This window comes from Phacochoerus africanus, chromosome 11 (assembly GCF_016906955.1).
Source record: "Phacochoerus africanus isolate WHEZ1 chromosome 11, ROS_Pafr_v1, whole genome shotgun sequence".
Classification (NCBI taxonomy): Eukaryota; Metazoa; Chordata; class Mammalia; order Artiodactyla; family Suidae; genus Phacochoerus; species Phacochoerus africanus.
In genome coordinates, this window is record NC_062554.1 from 95601894 (window position 1) to 95625169 (window position 23276).

The 23276-nt window shown below is 34.5% G+C and overlaps 1 protein-coding gene across 4 annotated transcripts in view; it reads left to right on the forward strand.

The window, feature by feature from the left end:
- SEMA3A (semaphorin 3A) overlaps positions 1-23276 on the forward strand; it is a 477770-nt gene that overhangs the window by 235967 nt on the left and 218527 nt on the right. For all 4 annotated transcript variants that reach the window (XM_047753060.1, XM_047753061.1, XM_047753059.1 and 1 more), the window contains one exon: positions 18557-18749. In XM_047753060.1, the coding sequence (XP_047609016.1) occupies positions 18638-18749 (112 nt within the window). In that variant the 5' untranslated portion in view covers positions 18557-18637. The remainder of the gene's footprint in view (positions 1-18556; positions 18750-23276) is intronic.

Consider the following 23276-nt stretch of genomic DNA (forward strand, 5'->3'; position numbering starts at 1 on the left):
ACGTCTGTGACCTAAACCACAGCTCATGGCAACTCCAGATCCTTAGCCCACTGAGCAGTGCCAGGGATTGAACTTGCATCCTCACACTTGCTAGTCAGATTTGTTTCTTCTGAGCCATGACGAGAACTCCAATAATACCATATTTTTAAAAAACTGACACCACAAGACTTTTCAGCCCTGTTATATTTTACATTTTCTATATAACATAGAAAAATATATTTGTGTCAGAGTGAATGAAGAAATGATTCCATTAGTTTTTCACAGCCATACTTCTGGATGTGTTTTTAATTCATTCATTCAGTAAATAATTACTAACACCTACTATGTACCAGGTACCATCCTCAGTTCTGGGCATGTAGACTAAAACAGACTAAGCAAAGGGAATAATTTTTAAAAGTAGGAATACAATCAAAATCAATATAATTAAATTATACAATATGTCAGATGATGTTAAGGGCATCTGACTAATTCTGGGCAATCAAAATCTGATGTATGGGAGTTCCCATTGTGGTTCAGTGGTTAATGAACCTGACTAGCATCCATGAGGATGTGGGTTCCATCTCTGGCCTCACTTAGTGTGTTAAGGATCCCACGTTGCTGTTTCTGTGGTGTAGGCCGACAGCTGTGGGCTCCAATTCGGCCCCTAGCCTGGGAACCTCCATACGCTGTGGGTGCAGCCTTAAAAGGACAAAAGACAAAAAAAAAATTGATGTGTGTTCTTAACATGTAATGAATCAGAATATTATTATTAAGGTACAAGAAGAAACTTCAATGTCACAAAGTATGGAGCCAATAAAAGGGAAGGTGGTTTGTTGATGAAGCATGTCATATCAAAGGTATAGCCAGATGCATCTCCTTTCAAGATAGGGTTAGGACAATTTCCCCTTTTCAGACAGTGGAAGTCCAGCCAAGTACTGTGCATAGCCATGAGTTGGCTTGGAGTCTTTTCTCCTGGTGCCTTCTTTGCTGTTCTATCTCCTTGTGATATGGACATTTTATGCTCACTGCATTAATACTGTCAGGCAAATTCAGTTGAAGGTTCTTTGTTCTCGGAGTGATATGATATTTTAGAGTTGATTTTGCATCACAAAATCAACTGTGATGACTTTTTTAACATTGACTTCGTAAAAGACAGTTTTATTTCCCCAACTTTTCAAACTCTTACTAGGACTCTTATTCTTGCTACCTCATGCTGTTAGAAGAACTGTTATCACCAATTCTAAATCATCTTGACTATCCAGAAAGTGCAGTATTTAAATTTCAGAGCATTGCCTCATTTTTCTGCCATTTTCACCCAAATGTCTCCCTTTCCCTCCTTTCCTTCTTCCCTCCTTCCTTCCTTCCTTTCCTTCCTTCCTTCATTGTAGCTTTCAAAACCAGCCTACACTGAGTGCCAAGTGCTCACTCCTTAGGTTATAAGGCAAAGAAGGTATAGTTTCCTCTTTGAAGAGAGGAAGGAAGCTGAACTTTAATTATATCATTAAAATGTATTTTGAGATTCCATTATAATCGTTAAGTAGAGAGTGTGTCAGGAATCCAGAAATGGGCACTGATAACTGTTTAGCATTTTAGGAAGGGTTCAAAGATAAGATGACAGTTGAGATGGGTCATGAAGGTTGGGAGGAGATTTATCTACTAAAGAATATCTTGGGATTTCTTGTAAGGAAGGAAGTAGATTTTGCTAGTTTTCATATCAGATCTCTTTCTACATTTCTCATGTTTATATTCAAACTGTAAACATTCCATGACTGGTATTCCTTGTTTTATAACACACATTCCTTTATTTGCACCTGCCACTCTTCACACTGTTCTTAGGAAATTCTGCTTAGGGAAAACGAAGCATAAGGGCAGCACACAGAAAAGGTATGTATTAGAAGAGAATGTTTCAGAATCAGTTTCAGAATTGGTTTGAACCACCATCTCAAGTGGTTCTAAGTGCAGCTAAATGTCCTGTAAGAAAAATCACCACTGCTGTTTGTACTAGGCTCAGGATGATACAATTATAATAAGATAAGCATAGTAAATTAATAGATATTGCTCTTCAAGCCAGAATTAAATCATATGGCATTGCTTTCCTTGAAATTAGGTATATGTAAAAACAAGGAAATGATTGATGTTAAAAACTCATAGAAAAATTTATATTTAATTAAAATAATACCAAAATACCTTTTTCTTCTAACATGGCTCTGTGTGGGAGGAAAGAAGAAACTTCAAAAGGAATAAAGAGAAAATCAGATAAAATTCTGACCAAATACTTCATTATTTTTTTATTGTTGTTGATTGAACTTATTATAATAGCATTTGAAGAGGACTTCACTAAACAGACACGTACATGGATATGCACACATGATTAGAGTAGTATAGAGAAATAAATCTCAAAGAGAAAGGAAAAGGTGCTCTCCAGGAACCAAGTAGGAAACTAGAAAAAGCTGGTTTCTAAACATGAGCATCAAATTTCATTTTAATCTTCCCATCATCCAAGGTTAAACAGAAATAAGTTTCCGTTGACTGATAAAAAGAAGTATATCAGTTTCTCATCAAAGAAAAACTTCCTGGCATTAAATTCTGGAGAAATTTATCATGTGTATCACCATTTGAGATGTTGACTAGTGTAATGAATAGTGGTCTTGCAGACATTGGAAGAGTATTCCTCTAGAGACCATTTGTTATGTCATCCTACAGTAAAAGCTATGAGCATAATATTACATTGTGAACAGTGAAACAACTATGAGGAGCCTGCAATAATACTTGGGGAAAAATAAAGACATAAATTAAACCAAATCATTTGGAAGAAAAGAGAGTTAAATTCCCCAATGTGGTAATGATAAATGAAAACTGTTATGTGTTCTAAATAGTTTCTATTTTCAGAGTAGATGTTTCCATTATTGTGAATTCAGAATCCTAGGACGGTAAAGAATTATTAAAGGTCATTTCATATTTGAGAGAGGGAAGAATTTGATTACCTAAAAATTAGCTAATTATTACTTATTTCTCTTGTAGTTGGTCTTCCCCAAACCCACAGCATTCTGGCTTATGTCCCCACTTCTGACCAAGTTCATGTATAGGATAAGAATGATTTTCATCCTGACTTCAAATAGAACTGGCATAGACTAGCTTCCACATCCCTATTCCACATTTGGTTGACCTCCTTAAAGGTTTCTACCTGGTTGTCCATGACATTGCTTCTCCTGTCCTTTCCTGCTTAGTTGTCACGTTCTCCTGTTTGGAGTTCTCCTCTTTTGTCTGTTCTTTACTGCCATCCAGAGCTCTGGCCTCAGCCTTCATCCTTTCCCAACTGCTTCTGTGTACCTAAAATAAACACTTAGTAATCTCTTCAAAACCAGCAAGTTCACAGTTGAATTCCCTTCTCATTCCTCAAGCATATCTGTTCATCTTTTCTTGCTGGTTTCAGTTCATAGCTCTATTCATCTGTGCCATAAGCATGGAAATTATTGTAATAATTTGTTATTTATAATATAGTAATAATAGCATGGAAAATGTAAAATTCAACTTCTCCACTCTTCTCTTTATCAAACCTTTCATCTGGACTAGCATACCTCCTTTGTATTTCCCTAATTTGATTGCTCTCTCCTTTTCATAATCTACTGCCATGATTCTGTGCCTTGCTACCTCTCATCTAGACCATTACAATAGAAACCTACTTGGCCTTGCTCTCTTCAGGCTTTTTGCTAGTAATTATATCCCTCACACTGCAACCAGGCTCATTTGCCTAAAAAGTAAACCTTTTATCCATGGCTTTCTGTTCTTGAATGTCTTCTGTGTCTTCTCATTACTTTTATTAGAATTACAACTGTGACTATACAGACATGTTTGGATTTGGCCCCTGCAGATTTCTCCTTCCTCTCCTCCTTGCAATTTATACCCTGTTAAAGGCAAAATTGGTCCCATTTCCTGCACTCACACATGCTCTTCTATTTTGTGGCTTTGTGCTTTGGTTGAAGCCCTGGCACGATCTCCTCATCTTTCTTCACCTGCTCTTACTCATCACTTAAGACCCGGCTCAGGCACAGGAAGCCTCTATAAAATCCCAGTTGGGCTAAATGCCTATCATCTGCTCTGTCTGAGCAATTAGCATGGTGCGTTTGTATCTTCTTTTGCTATAACTTTCTCTCACTAGATTGGGACCTCTTCAAGGGCAGAAATCACATTCATTCCTTTTCTTCTCCATAGCAACTAGTTCAGTATCTGGAAAGGATTGATACATGGCCATTGAAATAAATGGAATTAAAATTATCATCAATAGTACTGTTTTCCCTTCTATTAAACGCCTACCTCACTATAACCAAATAAGAATAAGTCACTATTAACCCTTTCTGAAGAAGAATTTTAACCTTTCTTCTCTGAATGATAGGAAGAGTAAACACCCTCTGGAATCCTTAACTTTAGTCAAATTCTTCTGCATCATGCCAACTACATTTAACATTAGAACCATATAGTTGACTTTCATCCCCAATACCTACTTCAGAAACTAGTATAGGAGGTATATTAAAACTTATTCTTCATTTAATAAAGTAATAATTTGATATTGGGACTATCCTAAACTTTTTAGAATATTTTAATGACAGAGTATTACTTAGCAGTTTTTACATTTTATTCCACAACTGAAGTTACAGTTATACATGGAAAAACAACACACTAAATTTTTATTCCTAACTAAAATAATTAAATATTGCTAATATTTTAAGTGATAAATATCACATTATGACTTGGAAATACACTTTAGAATATAGTACTTTCAGCACTATAACTCATCCAGCTAACTCATTTATAGAGAAGGATATGATGCTCCAATTCATTATCTAATAACATGTAACTATTTAGTGCCTAGGCTGGAAGTAGATTCAGGTTGGGTTTCTCTTGTCACACTGTACTGCCTTCTTACTTGCTATTTGAAAATTTAATCTGTGTATTTGGGTCAAACATCCGGCACATAGCTCCCCCCAAAGATACACACACGCGCGCACAGTACATGGAGTGGTTAAATAATGGAGTCTTTTGTTGTCATTTCTACCTGGACCACTGAGGAATGTGCAAGGCTCATGTCTAAAACACAATCAATGAGGAGGTGTTACAGAGCATTTATCTCTGCTTTGCAATTTCGTTCTAAATTCTTTCCAGGTATATATAACAAAATAGGGGTCTGAAAAGTGCCATTTATCTCCAGAAAACATGAAATAAAATACTCAGAAGAAAAATAATTTTTAAATGCAAATATTAGTCACAAAGAAAATAATGTTTTTGTCATTTTAGGGCCACACCATGGCATATGGAAATTCCCAGGCTAGAGGTCAAATCAGAGCTGTAGCTGTCAGCCTACACCACAGCCACAGCAATGCGGGGGTGCGGGGGGAGTCTGAGCCGTGTCTGCGTCCTACACTACAGCTCACAGCAATGCCAGATCCTTAACCCACTGAGCAAGGGCAGGGATAAAACCCACGTCCTCATGGATTGTAGTCAGTTTTGTACCACCGAGCCACGATAGGAACTCTGAAAATAATTTTTATTTAAGATTGAATCAAGGTGTGTAGGCCACTAGCCCCTTACTTGCAAAACAACATACTATTTAGAAGTTGAACATTATTTCAGAACATTAAATACACATAATATCCATTTCTTGTAATGAGAGTCCAATGATAGTATTTAGCTTTAGAACCATTTAAGAGGCACTAATCAGAAACCTGCAGTTTTCTATATCCTAAGAGTCTGATTTCTGAAAATAGCCTTTATCACTTTTTTCCAAGACTGAAATCTGAGAGTAGTAATTCTTCAGAATAAGGATATGGGTCAAAGCCAACTGTTTCACTTATACTTAAGATGCCTGAAATCACACATGAGTTTGTATCATTCAAGAAAGGAAAAAAAATATTTTATTGTATGTTATTAAAAACTACCTCAAGCAAATACTTTTTAAACAATGAGAGTAACTATCTTTTGCCTATGTTTTAAAGTTTATCATTGAATGGCAGCTAGAAGATTGTTGGTGTATATTCCTAAAATGCTACCCTTACATTGCTTGTCCAACTCAACTGCAAAACCTTCATGGTAGGGAATGTATTCATTTGTCTTTGAATTTTTGCAATTTTAGCACAGAGTACCTAGAACAGAAATTCATTAATTTTTTGTTGAATTACATTCCATGTATATATGTATGTGTGTAAATGTATATGTGCATATAGATATACATACACATAAACACAGGTGTATGTGTATATAAATATATGTATATACATACATGCATCTGTAAAATACCTAAGACCCAAGTTTTAAAATCTTGGGAGAAAAGTGTTCACTTAACTTCAAACTCCTCACTGTCTCACTGTTTTATAGACCTAATTACATACACAGCCTTGTTCTCTCATAGCAGTGCCTCTTTCATGTAGAACAATTGAAGGGAAGTCTGCCTGCCCCACCAGCAGCCCCACCAACCTCCCGGGAAAAGGGTGACACATTTTTCCCACACCTACTTACACAGGAAGAAGACTTACTTCTTAAATGTTGTAACACCTGATATTTAGCTTATGGGTCAAAGAACTGGGCAAGACGAAAGCCATTTATGTCAAACCTATACCTAATGAAATTCTATTATTTAAGGATATTTCATCACCCTACAACAAAATGCTTTTCTGCATATCCCAAACTAGAACATAGCAATCTCTTCAGTTAAATATAATTTTTAAACAACCATAGTTTTTACTTTTTTTTTCTTTTTTAAATAAAGCAAATAATCATTGACGAGTTTATTGAATTCTAAGATTTGTTCTTCAAACCAATCTTCATGAGTTCAGAAATATATACACTTTTTTGAATGTTTTTGACAGAATGAGTAGAGTGCTTCTGAAAACTTTCACATTTCTTTCACCTGCTTTTTGCTGTTCATCTGAATATAACAGTTTTGACAGCCAGCTTTGTCTCTTGCTGCCAACCCTATCCTGTATCTCCCAGGAACTATGACAATAGTCAGGAAGTCATTCACTTACATTTATTGAGGACCTCATGTGGGAAAGGAATTGCACTCACAGGAAATGATCCATATGACCATCAACATTGAAGATGTCCTGCAATTAAACTAGTAAAGACAAATATATTCACAATGTGTGCACTTTACTGATAGACTCAATATAATATAAATATACCCCAAACACAATACATATGTATAGACATTTAGCTCATAATGCATAAGTATTGGGATGACTACAGTTAAAATAATTTATTTTGCAAGTCTTTGTAGAGAATTGAATTTAAACAGTGGAATAACCAAATTAGAGACAGAATGAACTAGGGAAGGGGACACTTAGTATAATATTATGTTTGTATAATGTATATAGAAAAAGAGGTTTTACCCATATTTTTTACAGTTACCCAGTCACACATTTTTACAATTGAGAGAAAGGACTGTGGAATGTATCCCCAGGCCCACTTAACAAAAATACATAAAAAATTAGAAAAGTAACAGCAATTAGAGAAAACCTTTAGAGTCAATAAAAGGTCATTATAGTTTGTACAATAAAATTCACCAAAGTAAAACTGCTGGCTCATTTCTCTTTTTTAAAATATCACTGTATTGTGGAGATATTAACATTTAAACACATCAGAATGGGAAGAAAGCTGTGGTGTCAATCATGTATTTTTTATGAAATTATTCTGAAATCATTTGAGGCCAAGGAAACACGATCTGGCTGCTGGGGTGGCATGCAGCCCGCCACTGTTAGATAGCTCAAGTGCCACATCCTGCATCTTGTTAACTGTAACTCAATCGTCTCTATTTCAGCAGAAGGGTCTTTATTTTCATCCTGGCACTCCAGTCTTAAAGTAGACTAGAGCTTAAGTTTGTTTAAAGCTACAATATGATTATTCCTGTAAAATAATTAGTGACATTTGAACCACTTTCTGATAGACTCAATTTAGTGGGAGTTTAAGTGGCTTTCCACATTTATTGAATTCACATTTGAAAATGCTTCCAAACATATTTGAAACACATTTTTTGAGGGAATGCAACTGGACAGATTTTTTAAATTCTGTATAGGTTTATAAAAATATGAATACTTCTTTAAAATTTCCTTAAGATGTCCCACTACTTATGGCCAATAAATCTAGAAAGTATTACCATGGACTGATACTTATACAAAAATAAAAATTATAATTCCCTTCAGATTGTGGCAATTGTACTTTCTTCTTCTGTTATAGTGTAACATCTGGCAATTATAATGAAAAATAAATACAAAGATGGATTTATTTTGTAATTTAACATATCCATAGCAACTTTTTATAAGAATCGAAATGATATTTGTGAGTATCCATTTGCAGATTTGAGAAGCAGTTTAAAGATAGTTGTACAATATTAATCATTGTCTTGTTTTTTCCAGTATGTTTTAACAGGAGTAATAAAGGTAAAGGGAAAAATGTTCCTTTTGAAACTATTATTGTAAAACATTCCACTAGGATGGAAAATTAACTTGTTTACCAGCCAATCAAGATTCCCCAGTGTTCTGAAAACAGCATGAAACAAAATTGGAATAGTTAAAATACTAGAGTGTTGTTGACCTGTAAGATGTAATGACTTAAAATATAAATAGTAGCAGAACATATTCCCATAATAGTTGTACAGGTGTTTCACCTGTTGACCTAAACTTCTCTGCTTCCTAAAGTATGACATTTATCTGGGAAAATAATTTGCTCTGAACCATAAATACTAATTCATGAAGCTTGCAACTTAGGTTATTAGAAACCACTTGCGGGTTGAGGATTTAGTGCTAGTAATGAGTCCTCTACTAATTTAAGTCTTAATTTACCATAAAAGATACAATTCTTCCTATACTGTGTAAGCTGTGGAAGGTAGAAGATCTCAAGTCCACATCTGGCCAAGTGAGTCACTGGCAATGTGCTAAGAGGTGAAGCACTGCTCTCCTTCAATTCACAGCTGCCCACGGTTGCAGGCTGATTAGCAAGGCAACCTCCTGCTTGTTAGTCTAAGACAGGGTTTCTCCATTTGCTGCTGCCTTCTCTACTCTTCATATTTTCATTTAGCTATCTTATTCTTCTTGGTCAAACCTGCTGCACTTGATATATAAACTTGGTGCATTCAAAAATCTCACATGTAATACTTAAAAGCAAAACTTTTCAACACATAAAATAGCAGCCTGTGTCCTCTTCTTTTTCATCTATATTTGCAACGATTCATAAAGGGTTCTTTTCTCTCTCCAAGAGGGTGTTTTAGAATCATTGTTTTTTATTAACAACATTGATGTGATACCATGGCCCTCTATATTCAATTCTAATGTCAAATACTATTGTATGTTTTGATCATTGGGAAGCAGGGTGATGACCAGTTTCATTTCTAGCCAAAAAACTAAAATTTTGATTATTGCCACAAATCATGGTCTTATTTATTTATTTGCTTTTTAGGCTGCAGCCTATGGAAGTTCCCAGGCTAGGAAACAAATTGGAGCTGCATCTGCCAGCCATAGCCACAGCCACAGCCACAACCACGCAGGATCAGAGCCGTGTCTTCAGCCTACCCCGCAAGCTCACCACAACGCTGATTCCTTAACCCTCTGAGCAAGGCCTGGGATTGAACCTGCATCTGCATGGATTCTAGTCGGGTTCATTATTGCTGAGCTATAATGGCAACTGTATGATTTTATGATTTAAACCTAGATGTCCTGTCCCCTATAATACATGCATTTTCACAAATGGGGTGGCTCTCTTTTGAGAAGTCTTATAACTACCACTCAGTTTTTAAAATTTAAAAAAAAAAATGAGAACTTATTGCCATTTGGAATCACTGTGTATTTGGAAAGACTATAGAATGTTCATTTTGTTTTATGAATATATTAGCAACATACGGTAAATGTTTGCAGGCTATGGGATATCTGAAGAGAGGTCTTTAATCTGAAAAGAAGTATATAATTGAATAAAAAACTAATAACAACAAAACAAAATTTTCCATGCTTTGAAGAAAAGACCAAACATACTTTATTTTATGGACTATGATATGGTTACTTTAGCAGCATTTTAAATGGACAAATTAGAACACTCTCAATGTTAGTCTATATACTCTAATATATGTTTAATATAAGAGCATGGAAAACTAGTATAATTGTACCCATAAAGAAACCATTTCTATCAAACTATTTATTAAAGTTGTGAGATTTCTGGGCTTATCTAGAATATATTTCCCCTGACTAATTAATTAATTAATCCATTAATTAATAAGTTAAAATTTACTCTGTGCCAGAGGTTATGCTGAGCACTGAAAATAAAATAATGAGAAAAATTTCCTGTTCTCTTTGAGATTACAGTCTATTGAGGATCTTTAATATAATATAAAGTAACAGGAGCTAAAATAGATATGTGCACCCAGCACCACAGAATTATAGAGGAGAGGGCTCCCAGAACACTCACAAAACAGTGTGAAAAATCATGCAAGCCTTTTTTAAAAGTGATCTTAATTCCTGAGTCCCTAATGGAAAAAGTTAATAGGCAGATTAACTTTAGGGGAGTACAATAGCCTATAATCCTAAGTAGTCCAATAAAATATGTAGACAGTCTGTCATCACATAGGGTCTTCCACAATAATAGAGAAAATATTACTAGAAGGAGTGAAAACAGATACAGGATTTGATGAAGAGAAAATAGCAGCAGAGATGTGTTATAAATAAATAGATACATAAGTAAATAAATCCATTTCCGTAGGCCAACAATAGGTACAGGGAGTTCCCATTGTGGCTCAGCAGTTTATGAACCCAACTGGTATCCATGAGGATGCGGGTTCGATCCCTGGCCTTACTCAGTGGGTTAAGGAATCAGCATTGCCTTGAGCTGTCTTGCAGGTTGCAGACATGACTTGGATCCCACATTGCTGTGGCTGTGGCATAGGTTGGCAGCTGCAGCTCCAATTTGCCTGTAGCCTGGGAACTTCCATATGCCATACATGTGGCCCTAAAAAAAAAGGTACAGAAATCTTTGTAGATATTTTTTATGTTTGTGTTCGAAATTTTTTTTAAAAAGTAAGTTGGCATTGGTTATCAGGAAAATACATTACTAATTCTCAAAAAAAAAAAAACTTTTTAGTTCATTTTACAAGACACAGTGATTGATGCCTAGGCAGTTCTTGAAATCTTATTGAATAAATGGGTAATAATAAAAGAAACAAGGCAAAAAATACAAAGGAAATGTTTTCAAAGGTGACTGGATTTGAGAATAAAGGAAGAGTATACATACCTAAAATGGTATCTCTAGAACCAAATTAGGTGTGCTGGTTACACACAGTGGCAAACACCTCCAACCTCATATTGACAGCCCAAGAAACAGATCACCATATTTAACTTAATTCCCTCAAATTTAATTTTCTTATTTCTCTAAGTATTCTTATTTTGGATTGAAAGAATTGAAATAGGTTTCACAGCATTATTAAATCTGTGATAATGATTTACTATGTCAGAAGAAGACCACCAAACTATCTGATTATATCATGAAACATCAAATCTTATCTCTACAAAGTTACACAATGAGGGATACACTCATTTAAAATTCTCACAAAATTAATTAGTGAGCTTTTTTTATTACACATCATCATCACCTATCACAGGCAATTGCTAAACTTTATTTGGGATAACAGAGTTAAAAACTGTGTGAGAACATGATTTGTTATAATGGACATTATTTTTATGTTTCAAAGAGTGTTTTATAATATTCCGTCTATTAGATAATTGAGGGGCCTTTCAAGTGCTTTAAGTTACCAAAAAAACAAGCAAGAGACTAGTCACATTGCCAATTAGGTCCTCTAGTCAAACCATTTTCAACTTGGATCTGTAATTTAAGATTCAAGTCTGGTCATATTGGATATTATTTTCACTTCTAATCAATACAGTAGGTGTGAGAAAATGAATTTATGTTGACCAATTTTCAAAGAGATTTATTCTTTGAATATGCCCTGAACAAAAATGTTGCAAGCTTAAATATTCCTCATAAGTCAGTTGTAAATAATAATAACTGTTAACTAATAAACAAGGCATTTCCTAATCTCTCCCATAAGGTGACAGCTGCTCCTGCAGCCAAGGCAGTGAAATGAAACCTGGCATATAACTCTAACACTACCCCCACATCACAAAAGAAGAAAAAAAATGGGGGCATAGACTGGACCAAATGATATTTAACACTTGAGACAAGACAGAATAGGGAAGAAAATATTTGAAGTCTTTTTTCCTAACTCTTGCAATTTGGAGAAATCTGTGCCCTTGAAAAGCAGAAGGCTCTCTAGTTTTTGAGTCACCATCCGCCAAACAGTTGGTTTTGCCATTATAATAAACCCTTTTAAGGAGCTTTAATTCTAGGCTTCAGCATTTCTGTTCTCTATCGTTATCAGTTTCAAACTCTCTAAAAACATTTTTAAACAAGAAAAAAAGACCGCTCTCTAGAAAATAGAGATTACAGTAAACTTCGACCTGAGGTGCAACATTCTTTTAAGTGGTAACAAAAGGAAAATATATGCATCCTGAGTAAGATGTAAAGTAGTCCCTTAAACAGTACTGCCTAGTTTCTTCACTTTGTTTAGTTTAGATCTGCGTATTTATTTATTCAGTGAGAAGGTGTGTGTTATGCTTTTGCTGAGAGCAAATAACTAATAACTTCATATCTTCAAACACTCAACAGCCAACCTGCTCATTTCATTTGTATTCCACAGACGCCTCATTTTTTCCTCCTCACTGCCTAGTCTGTACTGATCAGTATTAACAATGGGATTTTTGTCTCACTTGAAAACTTTTTTGTTCCATTTGAGTTGAGGTAGAGACACTCTTACTTAAAAAAAACAAAACCACCACCACCACCACCACCACAACAACAACAACAAAAACCCAACAGGTATTTCGGAATTTTCAGTGTTTTATTATTTCAATATACTATTATTCAGGAAAATTGCATTCACTTATTAGATAACCTAATAAAGAAGCTGTAGTGATTCCGTGCTCCTTTAATAGGAAAGGAAGAAGAAAAAAAAAACCCATGTTTAAAGCATTAATGTCAAAAAACATGAGGGATTTAAGAAGTAGAAAGAAATTAAAGACTGTGGAAATGTCAAATCCTGTTTCTAAAACTAGATTTTAGTCACTCTTGCCTATATGGGCAATAAACATAAACAAAATTTTATGCATCCCTTTTTTTGGTCACTCTTCCATTCTCCATACAAACTTAATAAAACTCACCTGCTAGCCCTTCAAAACAAATTCTCAAGGAGAGGTAAGCTACCACCTCACCTTAACCCAAAAAAACTTCCCCTGTAATTTCTGATACCCTTAATTCATTATTTCTTAAAATCTAGAGCCATGAATATTGTGAGTGAGCAGTTTCTGGACTTCTTTTGCATTGCTCTAACATCTATCATATTGATTAATTTGAAAAATAAGGAGGGTTTTATCCTGAGTCCCTATTTACCTTAAATATCATGAATACTCATGTCACAAGAGAAAACATAACACTGTTTTTTCAAACTGTTACTAGCTTATTTCACTGAGATCTCTGTTTCTGGCGGGTAGAAGGGAAAGGGAGGAGTTAATGCTTCCCTAGAGATTGAATTCCCTTTACCTTTTACCAATCCCTCCTCTCAACTCAGGCTTTCACATGTTGCTTATACTAAAAGGCTTCACAGGGGACAGATTATAAGAAGTGTAACTTAATTTCTTAAATATTGCTTTTAACCTGCCACTCCCAGTTCTCAGTGACTACTGCAGTAGTTCTCAAATAACTATGAATGAATAATATGTCAACTATTTAGTTGTCTTAATAAATAGGATGTCTTCTGATCTTCTAAAGAATGTTTTCGCCCACATAATTCCTTTTTAGAAAAAAGAAAAAGATTCAAATTCCCTGTTCCAGAAAAACTCATTAAAAATGAATTTCCAACATGAAATGTCAGAGCAAGGGCAAATGTTCTTCTCTGACATTTGCTAGAATTCTGTGGATCTTAGGACTTTCTCATATACCAATGAAGCAGTCCCTTGAAGGAAAAAAAAATCAGAAATAGCATATGTTGAATAGAAATTAATATATGGTGGGCTTTTTGGGTTTTTTTGTTCATTTTTTTGTACGACTCAGTTGAATAACACCTTGAGAAGAGAGTACGGATTTTGTTTTTGTTTCTAGTATTGGTTCCTTCTTGGTTTTGTTTCTTAGGAGATCTGGTTAACCAACTCATTTTGAAATTAACTCAGTAATTTCTCTTAAAGAGGTCATCTTTCTGTTGGTGGCACCACTTTGGGTGTTTAACCACAATAAAAGGAGGTGGAGTGGCATTTCAGGTAGAGCCACCATAACTTAAGTACATTTAATCTACTAAATCTTTTAAATACATCTAAACCATATTTCTCCTTATATTCTATTATGCACATATATAGCAAGTGTTTTTACCTACCACTCACAGAAAGTTTCAGGGTATCTCTAACCTGGGGAAGCACTTGGAATACAATCATACAAAGTAAAACAAATTCTGCTCTTAATTTGCAATGTTTATTACCATCCCAGTTTGTTTCATAATAAATAACAAAATATAGAAAGTGGACAGACAACATACACATTAGTTTTATCTAATACATGAAAAGATAAAAATATACTTCCAGCAGAGAATTGCTTTAACATGTACCTTCTATGACTATTATGGTTTTAGTGAAAAATGAGTTAACCAACCTGATGTGAGGTTGAAAGAGTTATTTCTCTTTAAAAAAATCGAGTGTACCACTCAGAAAACTGCTTCTTAGAGTTTTGTACTTGGAAGTCTTTGTAATCTGTTTCAATATGGAGTGGAGTGAGACTAGAAACTACTGATTTATTTGACAGAAATGTATACAACAACATGATCATCATATTAAACACCTGCTCAAATTTGACTCTGTAGTAGGACTTAATCACATCTGAAAACCTGAAATTTAAGAAGATATTAGGAACTCAGTTGTCAGTTAATCGTAGCACATGGTGTAGATTGTGAGAGAGAAAATAATTGAAAATAGAGATACTGCTTTAAGAAGAAATAAAATATTTCACTTTCGCCTTAAATAAAGTGCAATATTAAAAGTTCAGGGAGTTACCATTGTGTCTCAGTGGAAGTGAATCCGACTAGCATCCATGAGGATGTGGGTTCAATTCCTGGTCTTGCTCGGATGTGGTGTTGCTGTGAGCTCCTGTGTTTGTCGCAGATGCGCAGATGTGGCTCTGATCCCACATTGTGGCTGTGGCTAGGCTGGCAGCTGTAACTCTGATTCGACCCTTAGCCTTCCTTATGCCTCTGGTGCGACCCTAAAATGCAAAAATAAAATAAAAGGTTGGTATACTATTTATGACTTCTAAAAGGTAAATGATGTAATAAAATAAATGGTTAAGGTGGCACATACAGCAGGCTTGAATGTGTTAAGGCTGAGGTCACAGATTCTCAGAGTAGGGAGTGATGTTTCTTGGGAACGGAATCAAAATCCCCATTTCACACATGCATCCAGATTTGGATGGATTCTGGTAAACACTCTCCCAAGTCCACCTCTACTTTTCATCTACTTCTGTTGAGAAATAGGTTTAATCTTGATTATCTCTTATGTTTGAAGGTATAGGTAACACTTGGAAATCAATTTTACTTAACCTTGACAAAAGTCAACTGAGAAAGTAATAGAAATATAATATTACAAATAGTTTAGTATGTATTTTTCAGGCATATAGTTTTTCTTTCTTCCTCTCTTTCCACAATAAAAAAAAACCTATATGTGGTCAGGTTTTTCTTCTGTTTTACAGTTTGATTAGTCTAGAACAGTTATTCTTACCTAAAGAATGTCCTATTCTCACATTTTTTTAAATTTAAGAAATCTACAGATAATAAACATAAAAGTCATTAAACTCATGTATTTGAAAAGGCCCAAAGATCCAAAAAAAATGGAGAATAAGAAAAATATCGAATGTAAATAAATATATCAAAGTTAAAAAATTATGTGTGTATATAAATAAACATGAATGTGTGCTACTAATTTCCAGGTTTCAACTTTAATTTTAATTATTTTTTATAACATGAAATGATTCTATCCTGATTTTGTGGTTCAAAATCTAGCCTGAATGTCTTTCTTCTCTACAGAGTCAATTCGGACTCTCTTTTATCTGAGTTTTACCTGCAGTGTTTTACTTTTCCTTGAACACATCATAATGTTTCAGGATTAGACATTACGCAAGTGAAATGGATACATTTCTAAATTTGCTTTTCCTGTTTAGTTTTGACAAATATAAACTTGCTCTCCTACTCTAGGTAGCAAGAGCTATAGAAAAAATAAATATCTTAAGGGATTTAAAATAAATATCTATTAATGAAAATGTCACTATTTAAAATATTTAATCATGTGATATTTCAATAGGATAATTCATTAGTCCAATCTTCTAAATAATCCCAAAGTGGCATGAATTCCTCTGCAGAATGAATGTCTATAGAGAGTAATCCATGGCAGACAGACAAGCCTCTTGTCATTTGCAGCCTTAATCCATTGCCTAGAGCGTGAAAAGTACTCAGGATAACAAGTATGTGAATCAGTAAAATCAACATTATTTTTGGATTTTATTTTCTTAACAATACTGACTGATCAATAGGCTTGTGGAAACTGACAAATACAATACCTTCTGTTTGATGAATCAATCTAGTTAAGTAGAAAGAAAATCCCTCCTCCCCTTTCCCCATCTCCCCCTTTAAATCCTCTTCATTCTTTCTCTCCTCCTCCACCTACACTCAGGCAAACACGCACATACACATACACACACACACACTCATACACATGCAGGGAGGGAGAATGAAAGGGTTGCTCTTTCTCTATTGGTCTGTAGACATTAAGTAATGAAGCTGTAGTGACAATCCTTAGATCATTTTTTTTATTAGAATATTAAGCCACTCTCCGTAAGTGTTTATGTTTTAATTTCAAGACTCACCCTCTCCTTTCACTGGAGACACTTCCATATTTTTGAAATAGAACCCTCTCCTCTGTATTTCTAATGTGTGTATTGTATGTGAGGAGGAGGGGAGGCCTTAGAGTAGAGAGAATTGGGGAATAAAGAAGGGAAAGTTCTGTCCTGTAGATTTAATACAAGCTTCCTCCAAAAAAACAATCCTATAAGGATATCAACATTGATGAAAAAAAATTGAAAGAAAAATAGAAAAGGAAATTTAAACACTTCAGGCAACATGCCCATTTAAGAAAGAACTAATGGTGTTTGCAATAGTTCTGAATACATGCATGTGTGTCCACAGAAAATTTAGGAACCCTTCAGCAGCTTGTGAAGGCACAGAGATAGTCTCTTTATGTTGGTCCTTGACACTCAGCAGGGACTTTTGTGAACTTTGTCATTTTCCTTTGCCCTTTAAACCCAAACTGGGGAAGTAGCTTTAATTGATATGATGTGATGTATTAAAAATGTTAGCCAGAGCATTCCAGAAGCTGGAAAACCATAGATGTTTTAAAATTCTGAGTATCCTTTGGAGAATCCCCCGTTGTAATTTATAACTCTCAGTGGACCTATATTTGCCTTGAACTGATTGTTGAAATGGGCTTTACTAGGAATTTCTTTGCTGAAATTGCAGTGGGGCGGGGGAAGAGGGTGGTTGATCCAAAGGGGTTTGGTGGGAGGAGGGAATGATCTCTAACAAGGCTTTAAAACCTTCAGTGGTTAAAGTTACATTGATGAAAAGGACAGACGTGTATATGCATATCCATATATGTATTTTGGCATAAATACACACATACATACACACCATACAACTTCAAGCAGAATTATATAATGAGAGTGAGTTGTAAATTATGTAGGTAGCAGAATTCAGGGTTTTGTTTTGTTTTTTTTTTTCATCAAAATTGCACCTAAAATGGCTATAAAACAACGCTTGCCTTGGGAAGTAAATTTATAGCTACATGCCTTTCGCAGGCACGCTGGAGGGTTCTGCTCCCAGCTCTAATCTCTACGAGATGTTTTTTGCATGTGTTGTGTGACAGGAGGGAAGGGGAGTGGGTTGAACTCGCCTGTTCTCCCATTGTCAGCCAGTCTACTGAGTGTTGGGAAAACCTGTCTGTGGGATCTTGTGTCATCTCTCCCTACATGTGTACAGGAAAAGTCCTCGCTGCTGCTCACGGTTTCTCTCTCTCTCCCTCTCTCTCTCTCTCTCTCTCTCTCTCTTTCTCTCTCTCTCTCCCCCCCTCTTTCTCTCTGTTTCCCTTTCATTCTGCTTCCTCGGAGCCGAATGAAGCAGGGAGCAGGATTAGAGTCCTCCGGCTATCAGAAGAGCCTAGATAAAAGGAACTGCTTCTTAAGCACCACTGCAGCAGCCCTTGTTAATGTTTTTTTTTTTTTTTTTCCTTTCCACACAACAGTTGTGCCTCATTATCCTGTTCCTGGCTCGATTTTTTTTTTTTTTTGAAAGGTTTGAAGTTTCTGTGCTTCAGTGACTGTTACAGAAGAAGAGGTGTTAGTGTTGCCTGGAGGTCTTGATTGTCTGCCTTTATGAATGAAACTGACCTAAATCACCTGTTACCTCCAGTTTCCAGATTGTTTGAACTTCTCTGGCCGCACAATACAGGAGGGGAGCCTGAAGCAGCACAGGACCCACAGCGTGTGCAGCATGGGCTGGTTCAGTAGGATTGTGTGTCTTTTCTGGGGAGTATTACTTACTGCAAGAGCAAACTATCAAAATGGGAAGAACAATGTGCCAAGGCTGAAATTATCTTACAAAGGTAAGTTTTTATTTTTCCTTTTATTTGGCTAGCTTTATAATGCCCCGCTGCCCTCTGCCTTTTCATTCCTTGAACTCCCTCCCCACCTAAACGGTAAAACCTTTAGTTTAACCTGAGAAACATACATGATTGTGTGTGTCTTTTGGAAATGATTTAAACACTTTCTTATAAAAGCATGCCTTCTGTTTGATAGATGACAATTTAAATGCAAACAAAGAACATTTAATCACATTTGCAGAGAAGAGCTGAATGCCTGGTAAATGCTGATCTGTATATGTGATCATGTATTCTGTTAATTTTTCTGACTCTACTTGTATTAAAATATTTTTTAAAATCACTCTTGCAACAATGGTCTCTCTGTAGATGTGAATGCCGTACCTATGATAATTGTTGTGATAAACTGTATTTTCTTAGTTTGAGACACTAAATGGTTAATTGTCGTCATGAATATTCAGTTTGTTCAAATCTGACAATCAGATGCTTAACATAAGCAGTAGATCATGGTTTGCCAAGAGAATATAAACTGGAGAGAACAGACTAGTTTTTCCACAGTGTGTTATGGTTGTACAAAAGACTGTGTATTTGGCTAATTGGTGTAAATCTAAAGCCTTTGAAATATAATGTTATTTGATTCTATATGCACTTCAATGAGAATTGAAGAGATATTACTTTCTAGTTGCACAGCTAGTTGTATGAACTTCTTTTCAAAAAAAAGTATAAATTTAAGACGGAAGAAAAAGCCTTATCACATGGTTGCTGGTACTTTAACTGGTTATAGTTTAATGTGTATGCTTGTTTTTTAATGAGGATTTTAAAGAAAACATTTGTTCTATATTTGTTTACGTAGATTTTATACGTACATAAAATCATGCTAACATAATTTCTAACATGATATATGTAACTTATAGTGGAAGAGAATATTTATGTAACTGAAGTATTATTAAAATGGAGTTGAAGATTAAACTGTTTTAACTCAAGTAGTTTTGCTCCCTAAGGTCCTGCTTTCTTATGATTCTCAAATTTCTACAATTGGGGGCGGGGCAATGAGAAGCTATAATTATATTCCGTTTTTAGCTTGTAATGTGAAAGAAAATTATTGAATCTATCTGTAGAGATGTCTGTCTACTGTACATTGCTCTTATGCCAGAAAACATATTCTTTAATTTTCACATGTTGGGAAACATCTCTTTCTGAATACTCTAGTGTAAATGAGGACCACAAATAGGAAAGACAGATGTAATTTTCACACTTTGGATTAGAAAATTGAACACCTAATAAATGCGTTTATTTGGATTTAATACTTAGATAAAATACATTGAATTGGGAAACAAATTTATTTTGGGTATAATTTTTGGTTATTCAAATGGGAATAAATTTTACATATTAGCAAAGAGAATTGCAGTTGTACTCATTATGCAAGATTTAAAAAATAATCATATAATATCCAGTCAATATTTAATTAAATCCCAATTATGTCTTTATGTAGTAGCTGTCTTTAAATTACTCCATAGTATATGGTATTATGGTATCTGTGTTTCCATCAGTTTTTGCTTCTGCTTTTTCTCTTTGAGAGTATTTCATCCACTAATTCTTAGGTTAATGATTCACCTTCTCCAAGTTTACATCACTTAGGAGTAAGTTTTACATACAAGTTTACTTCCTGAAGATGTGAATAGCTATATGCTATAAACTTAGAAAAAGTTTGAAGCACAACATACATTTTTAAAATCTGCTACATATGGAGATACTTGTCTAAGTGCTAAATAAATTATAAAATCAATAGGAATTGAGAATTGTGTTTATTGTGCAAGAATTTTATTTCAATGGTAGAGGGTTTCTCTTCATTAATAGAGGAGGCACCAGTCCTTTTTATATATATTAAAAGATAGCATTTCATTAGAGTAGCCTTTTGTCATATACATATGCTTTAAACTTGTCTAATGAAGTTAGCTGTATATATTGACAAGATGCATATGTTTGACACTGTCTTTATGAGCTTGTTTTAGCAATGGTATCTATTTGAGTTATTCTGCTTTCCTTAAGATCAAAAATTGCCCTACAGCTACATAACAATTCTATTAGGGCTTGGCAATTTGGTAAAACACACTGTGAAATGAACAGCAAAAAGAATAAAAGAGATGGCCCAAGCAATTTTTCTTCTGTCATTTTATTGGTCTGTCATTACCTTTTTGTCTCTACATTTACACTTGTTTTGCCAAAGCAAATGCCTGGTAGCCAATTGTCAGTACTTTGTTTCTAAGCTATAATAGAGAATTTTTTAAGCTACTTCTTTTTTCTCCTTAATTAGATGTCAAACATGGTTAAAACATCCACTGCTTTGCCCTTAAAAATATTCCAGCATGATTCATGAAGAGTTAAATCCCTGCCAACCCTAATTTCCCATGGTCACTTGTTTTCAAAGATCCACCATTAACTCTCTCATTGCTCAGGTTGCCAAGACAAAGTTTCAGGCAATCACCGTGCTTACTTTCTACTGTCATCTTGCCTGGTAGGAGATGAAAGAGATGTGATATGTTAAATGAGAAAGAAAATAAGTAAGAACAAGAAGGCAGCCTTTGCAGAGGATGTACATACATATCTAATAAGGTACCTCTTTACTTTCTAGGAAAAAGGAATTGAATAGATGTTTTCAGGACCATCTGGAGAAGTGATAATATTAGAAAAATGGGGTATGCTGGCTTTTCCTCTGAACCAATCTGATTTAGAATCCTTGTGGGGGAAGCAAATGTGAGAACTCTGTAAATCTCAGCAGTCACATACAAATTATCCTCAAGAAACATTCACTCAGAGATACTTTTCCCTTCCTTAAGTACATGTAATATAACTGTTACAATGCTTCTTTTTAAAACTGGTGCTTTACTGTTTATTTCTCCTACAAAACTAGTCAAATTTCACTTTTTTCATGAAATCCCAGGATATCATATAATCTTCCTTTTGGAATATGCGGTACAGTGAAGACTTCAGAAAGACCTATGGAAATCACAAGGAAATAAATTAGGTTTGGGGTTTTAAACAAATGACAAATGTTCCATCATTCAGTATAATGAGCTTTTCCAGGACATTGTGTGCTTCAGTTTTAGTAGAAATCAAAGACACATGCAAGTTTGAATGTGATGGTAATCCTGGGAATCCAAAGATTAAATCAGTGCCTTTAACTTTACCTTCATAGGCAGGACTGAGTAAATAGCACTTAAATAAATGGTAGATATGTCAAAGGCTTTCTTTTCATAATGTGTAAAGCTTTTTTTTTTAGAATTATGTTGTTTAATTGTAAGAATGAGATTACCAGTTAAGTCAAAATTCTCAGACATATATTTCTGATACTAGAAGATAATATTTAATTTATAATTATGAAGTGAAATTTGAAAAAGCTTTTTTTATTTGCTGTTACTCAATATATTATGATCACTTCAAAATTTAATTAGTATGAATAATGATTTACTAAATAGGCTTGTTGCCTTTTAAGAGATTTTTATTCATCCAAAGCATATATATTCACATATATATACATATATGTGTATATATATAGATTAGATAGATATATAGGTGAATATATATGAATAGATGAATATGTGTGAAGGACAAAATTTATGTTATTATTTTACAGTTGAGAAAAACAATCTTGGCAATCTAAAAGTTATGAATTGTAATAAAATGTCTTTAAATAAGTTTGTAATTTCTTTAAAAGACAGTTATATTTTAAATTAAACATACACATCTATGTAGTGTATATTACATAATATTATATCAAATAATATAATATATATGTATATATATATTATACCAAGCATGGTTTTTTGAGTCCCATGAAAAGTTTTCGTGAATATCTCAAGTATTCACACAGTAGTATAAGATATAATTTGTCTTATACTGAAAACCTCCTTATAGCTAAAATGGAATATGTCTGTGAAAAGTGGAGAGGGGGAGGATACATATATATCTTCACAGAGCAAAGACGTTATAAATTCTTTTCAATACCTTTCCTCCAGTAGTCACTGTATACTTGGCATCAGGTCTCTTAATTGCAGATTCTTATTTAGTGTGGTCTTTTCTTCCCAAATTCTATTTACTTTAAAAATCATATTTAGACTTCAAAATCTTCAATTTAAGCATACTGAAAAGTAGAACTTTTTATTTATCTACTCAACCAGTATATCCAGGCAAAATAATAAAAATCAAATAAAACAAAATGGTCACTCCTCACATCTTGTGATCCAATGATGGTCAGATCAAATGAGACCTGGTGAAAGACTCCAATTTGTGGCTTCTGTGTTTGAAGCTGCCAGTCAGATTGGCCTTTGGAATAATAATTTATCAGTGTAGATGTCAACAAGCAGGAAAATGCCTGAGACCACATAAGCATCACATGTAAGCCACTGACTCTCAATAATGATATGCAGTCTTTAATTGCTTAAGGAAATCTGAATACTGAAGAGATGAATTTTCCAATTCTAACTTTCTTATGTTTTTATTTCTCTTCATATAAATTATTTCCAAGTCTCTACC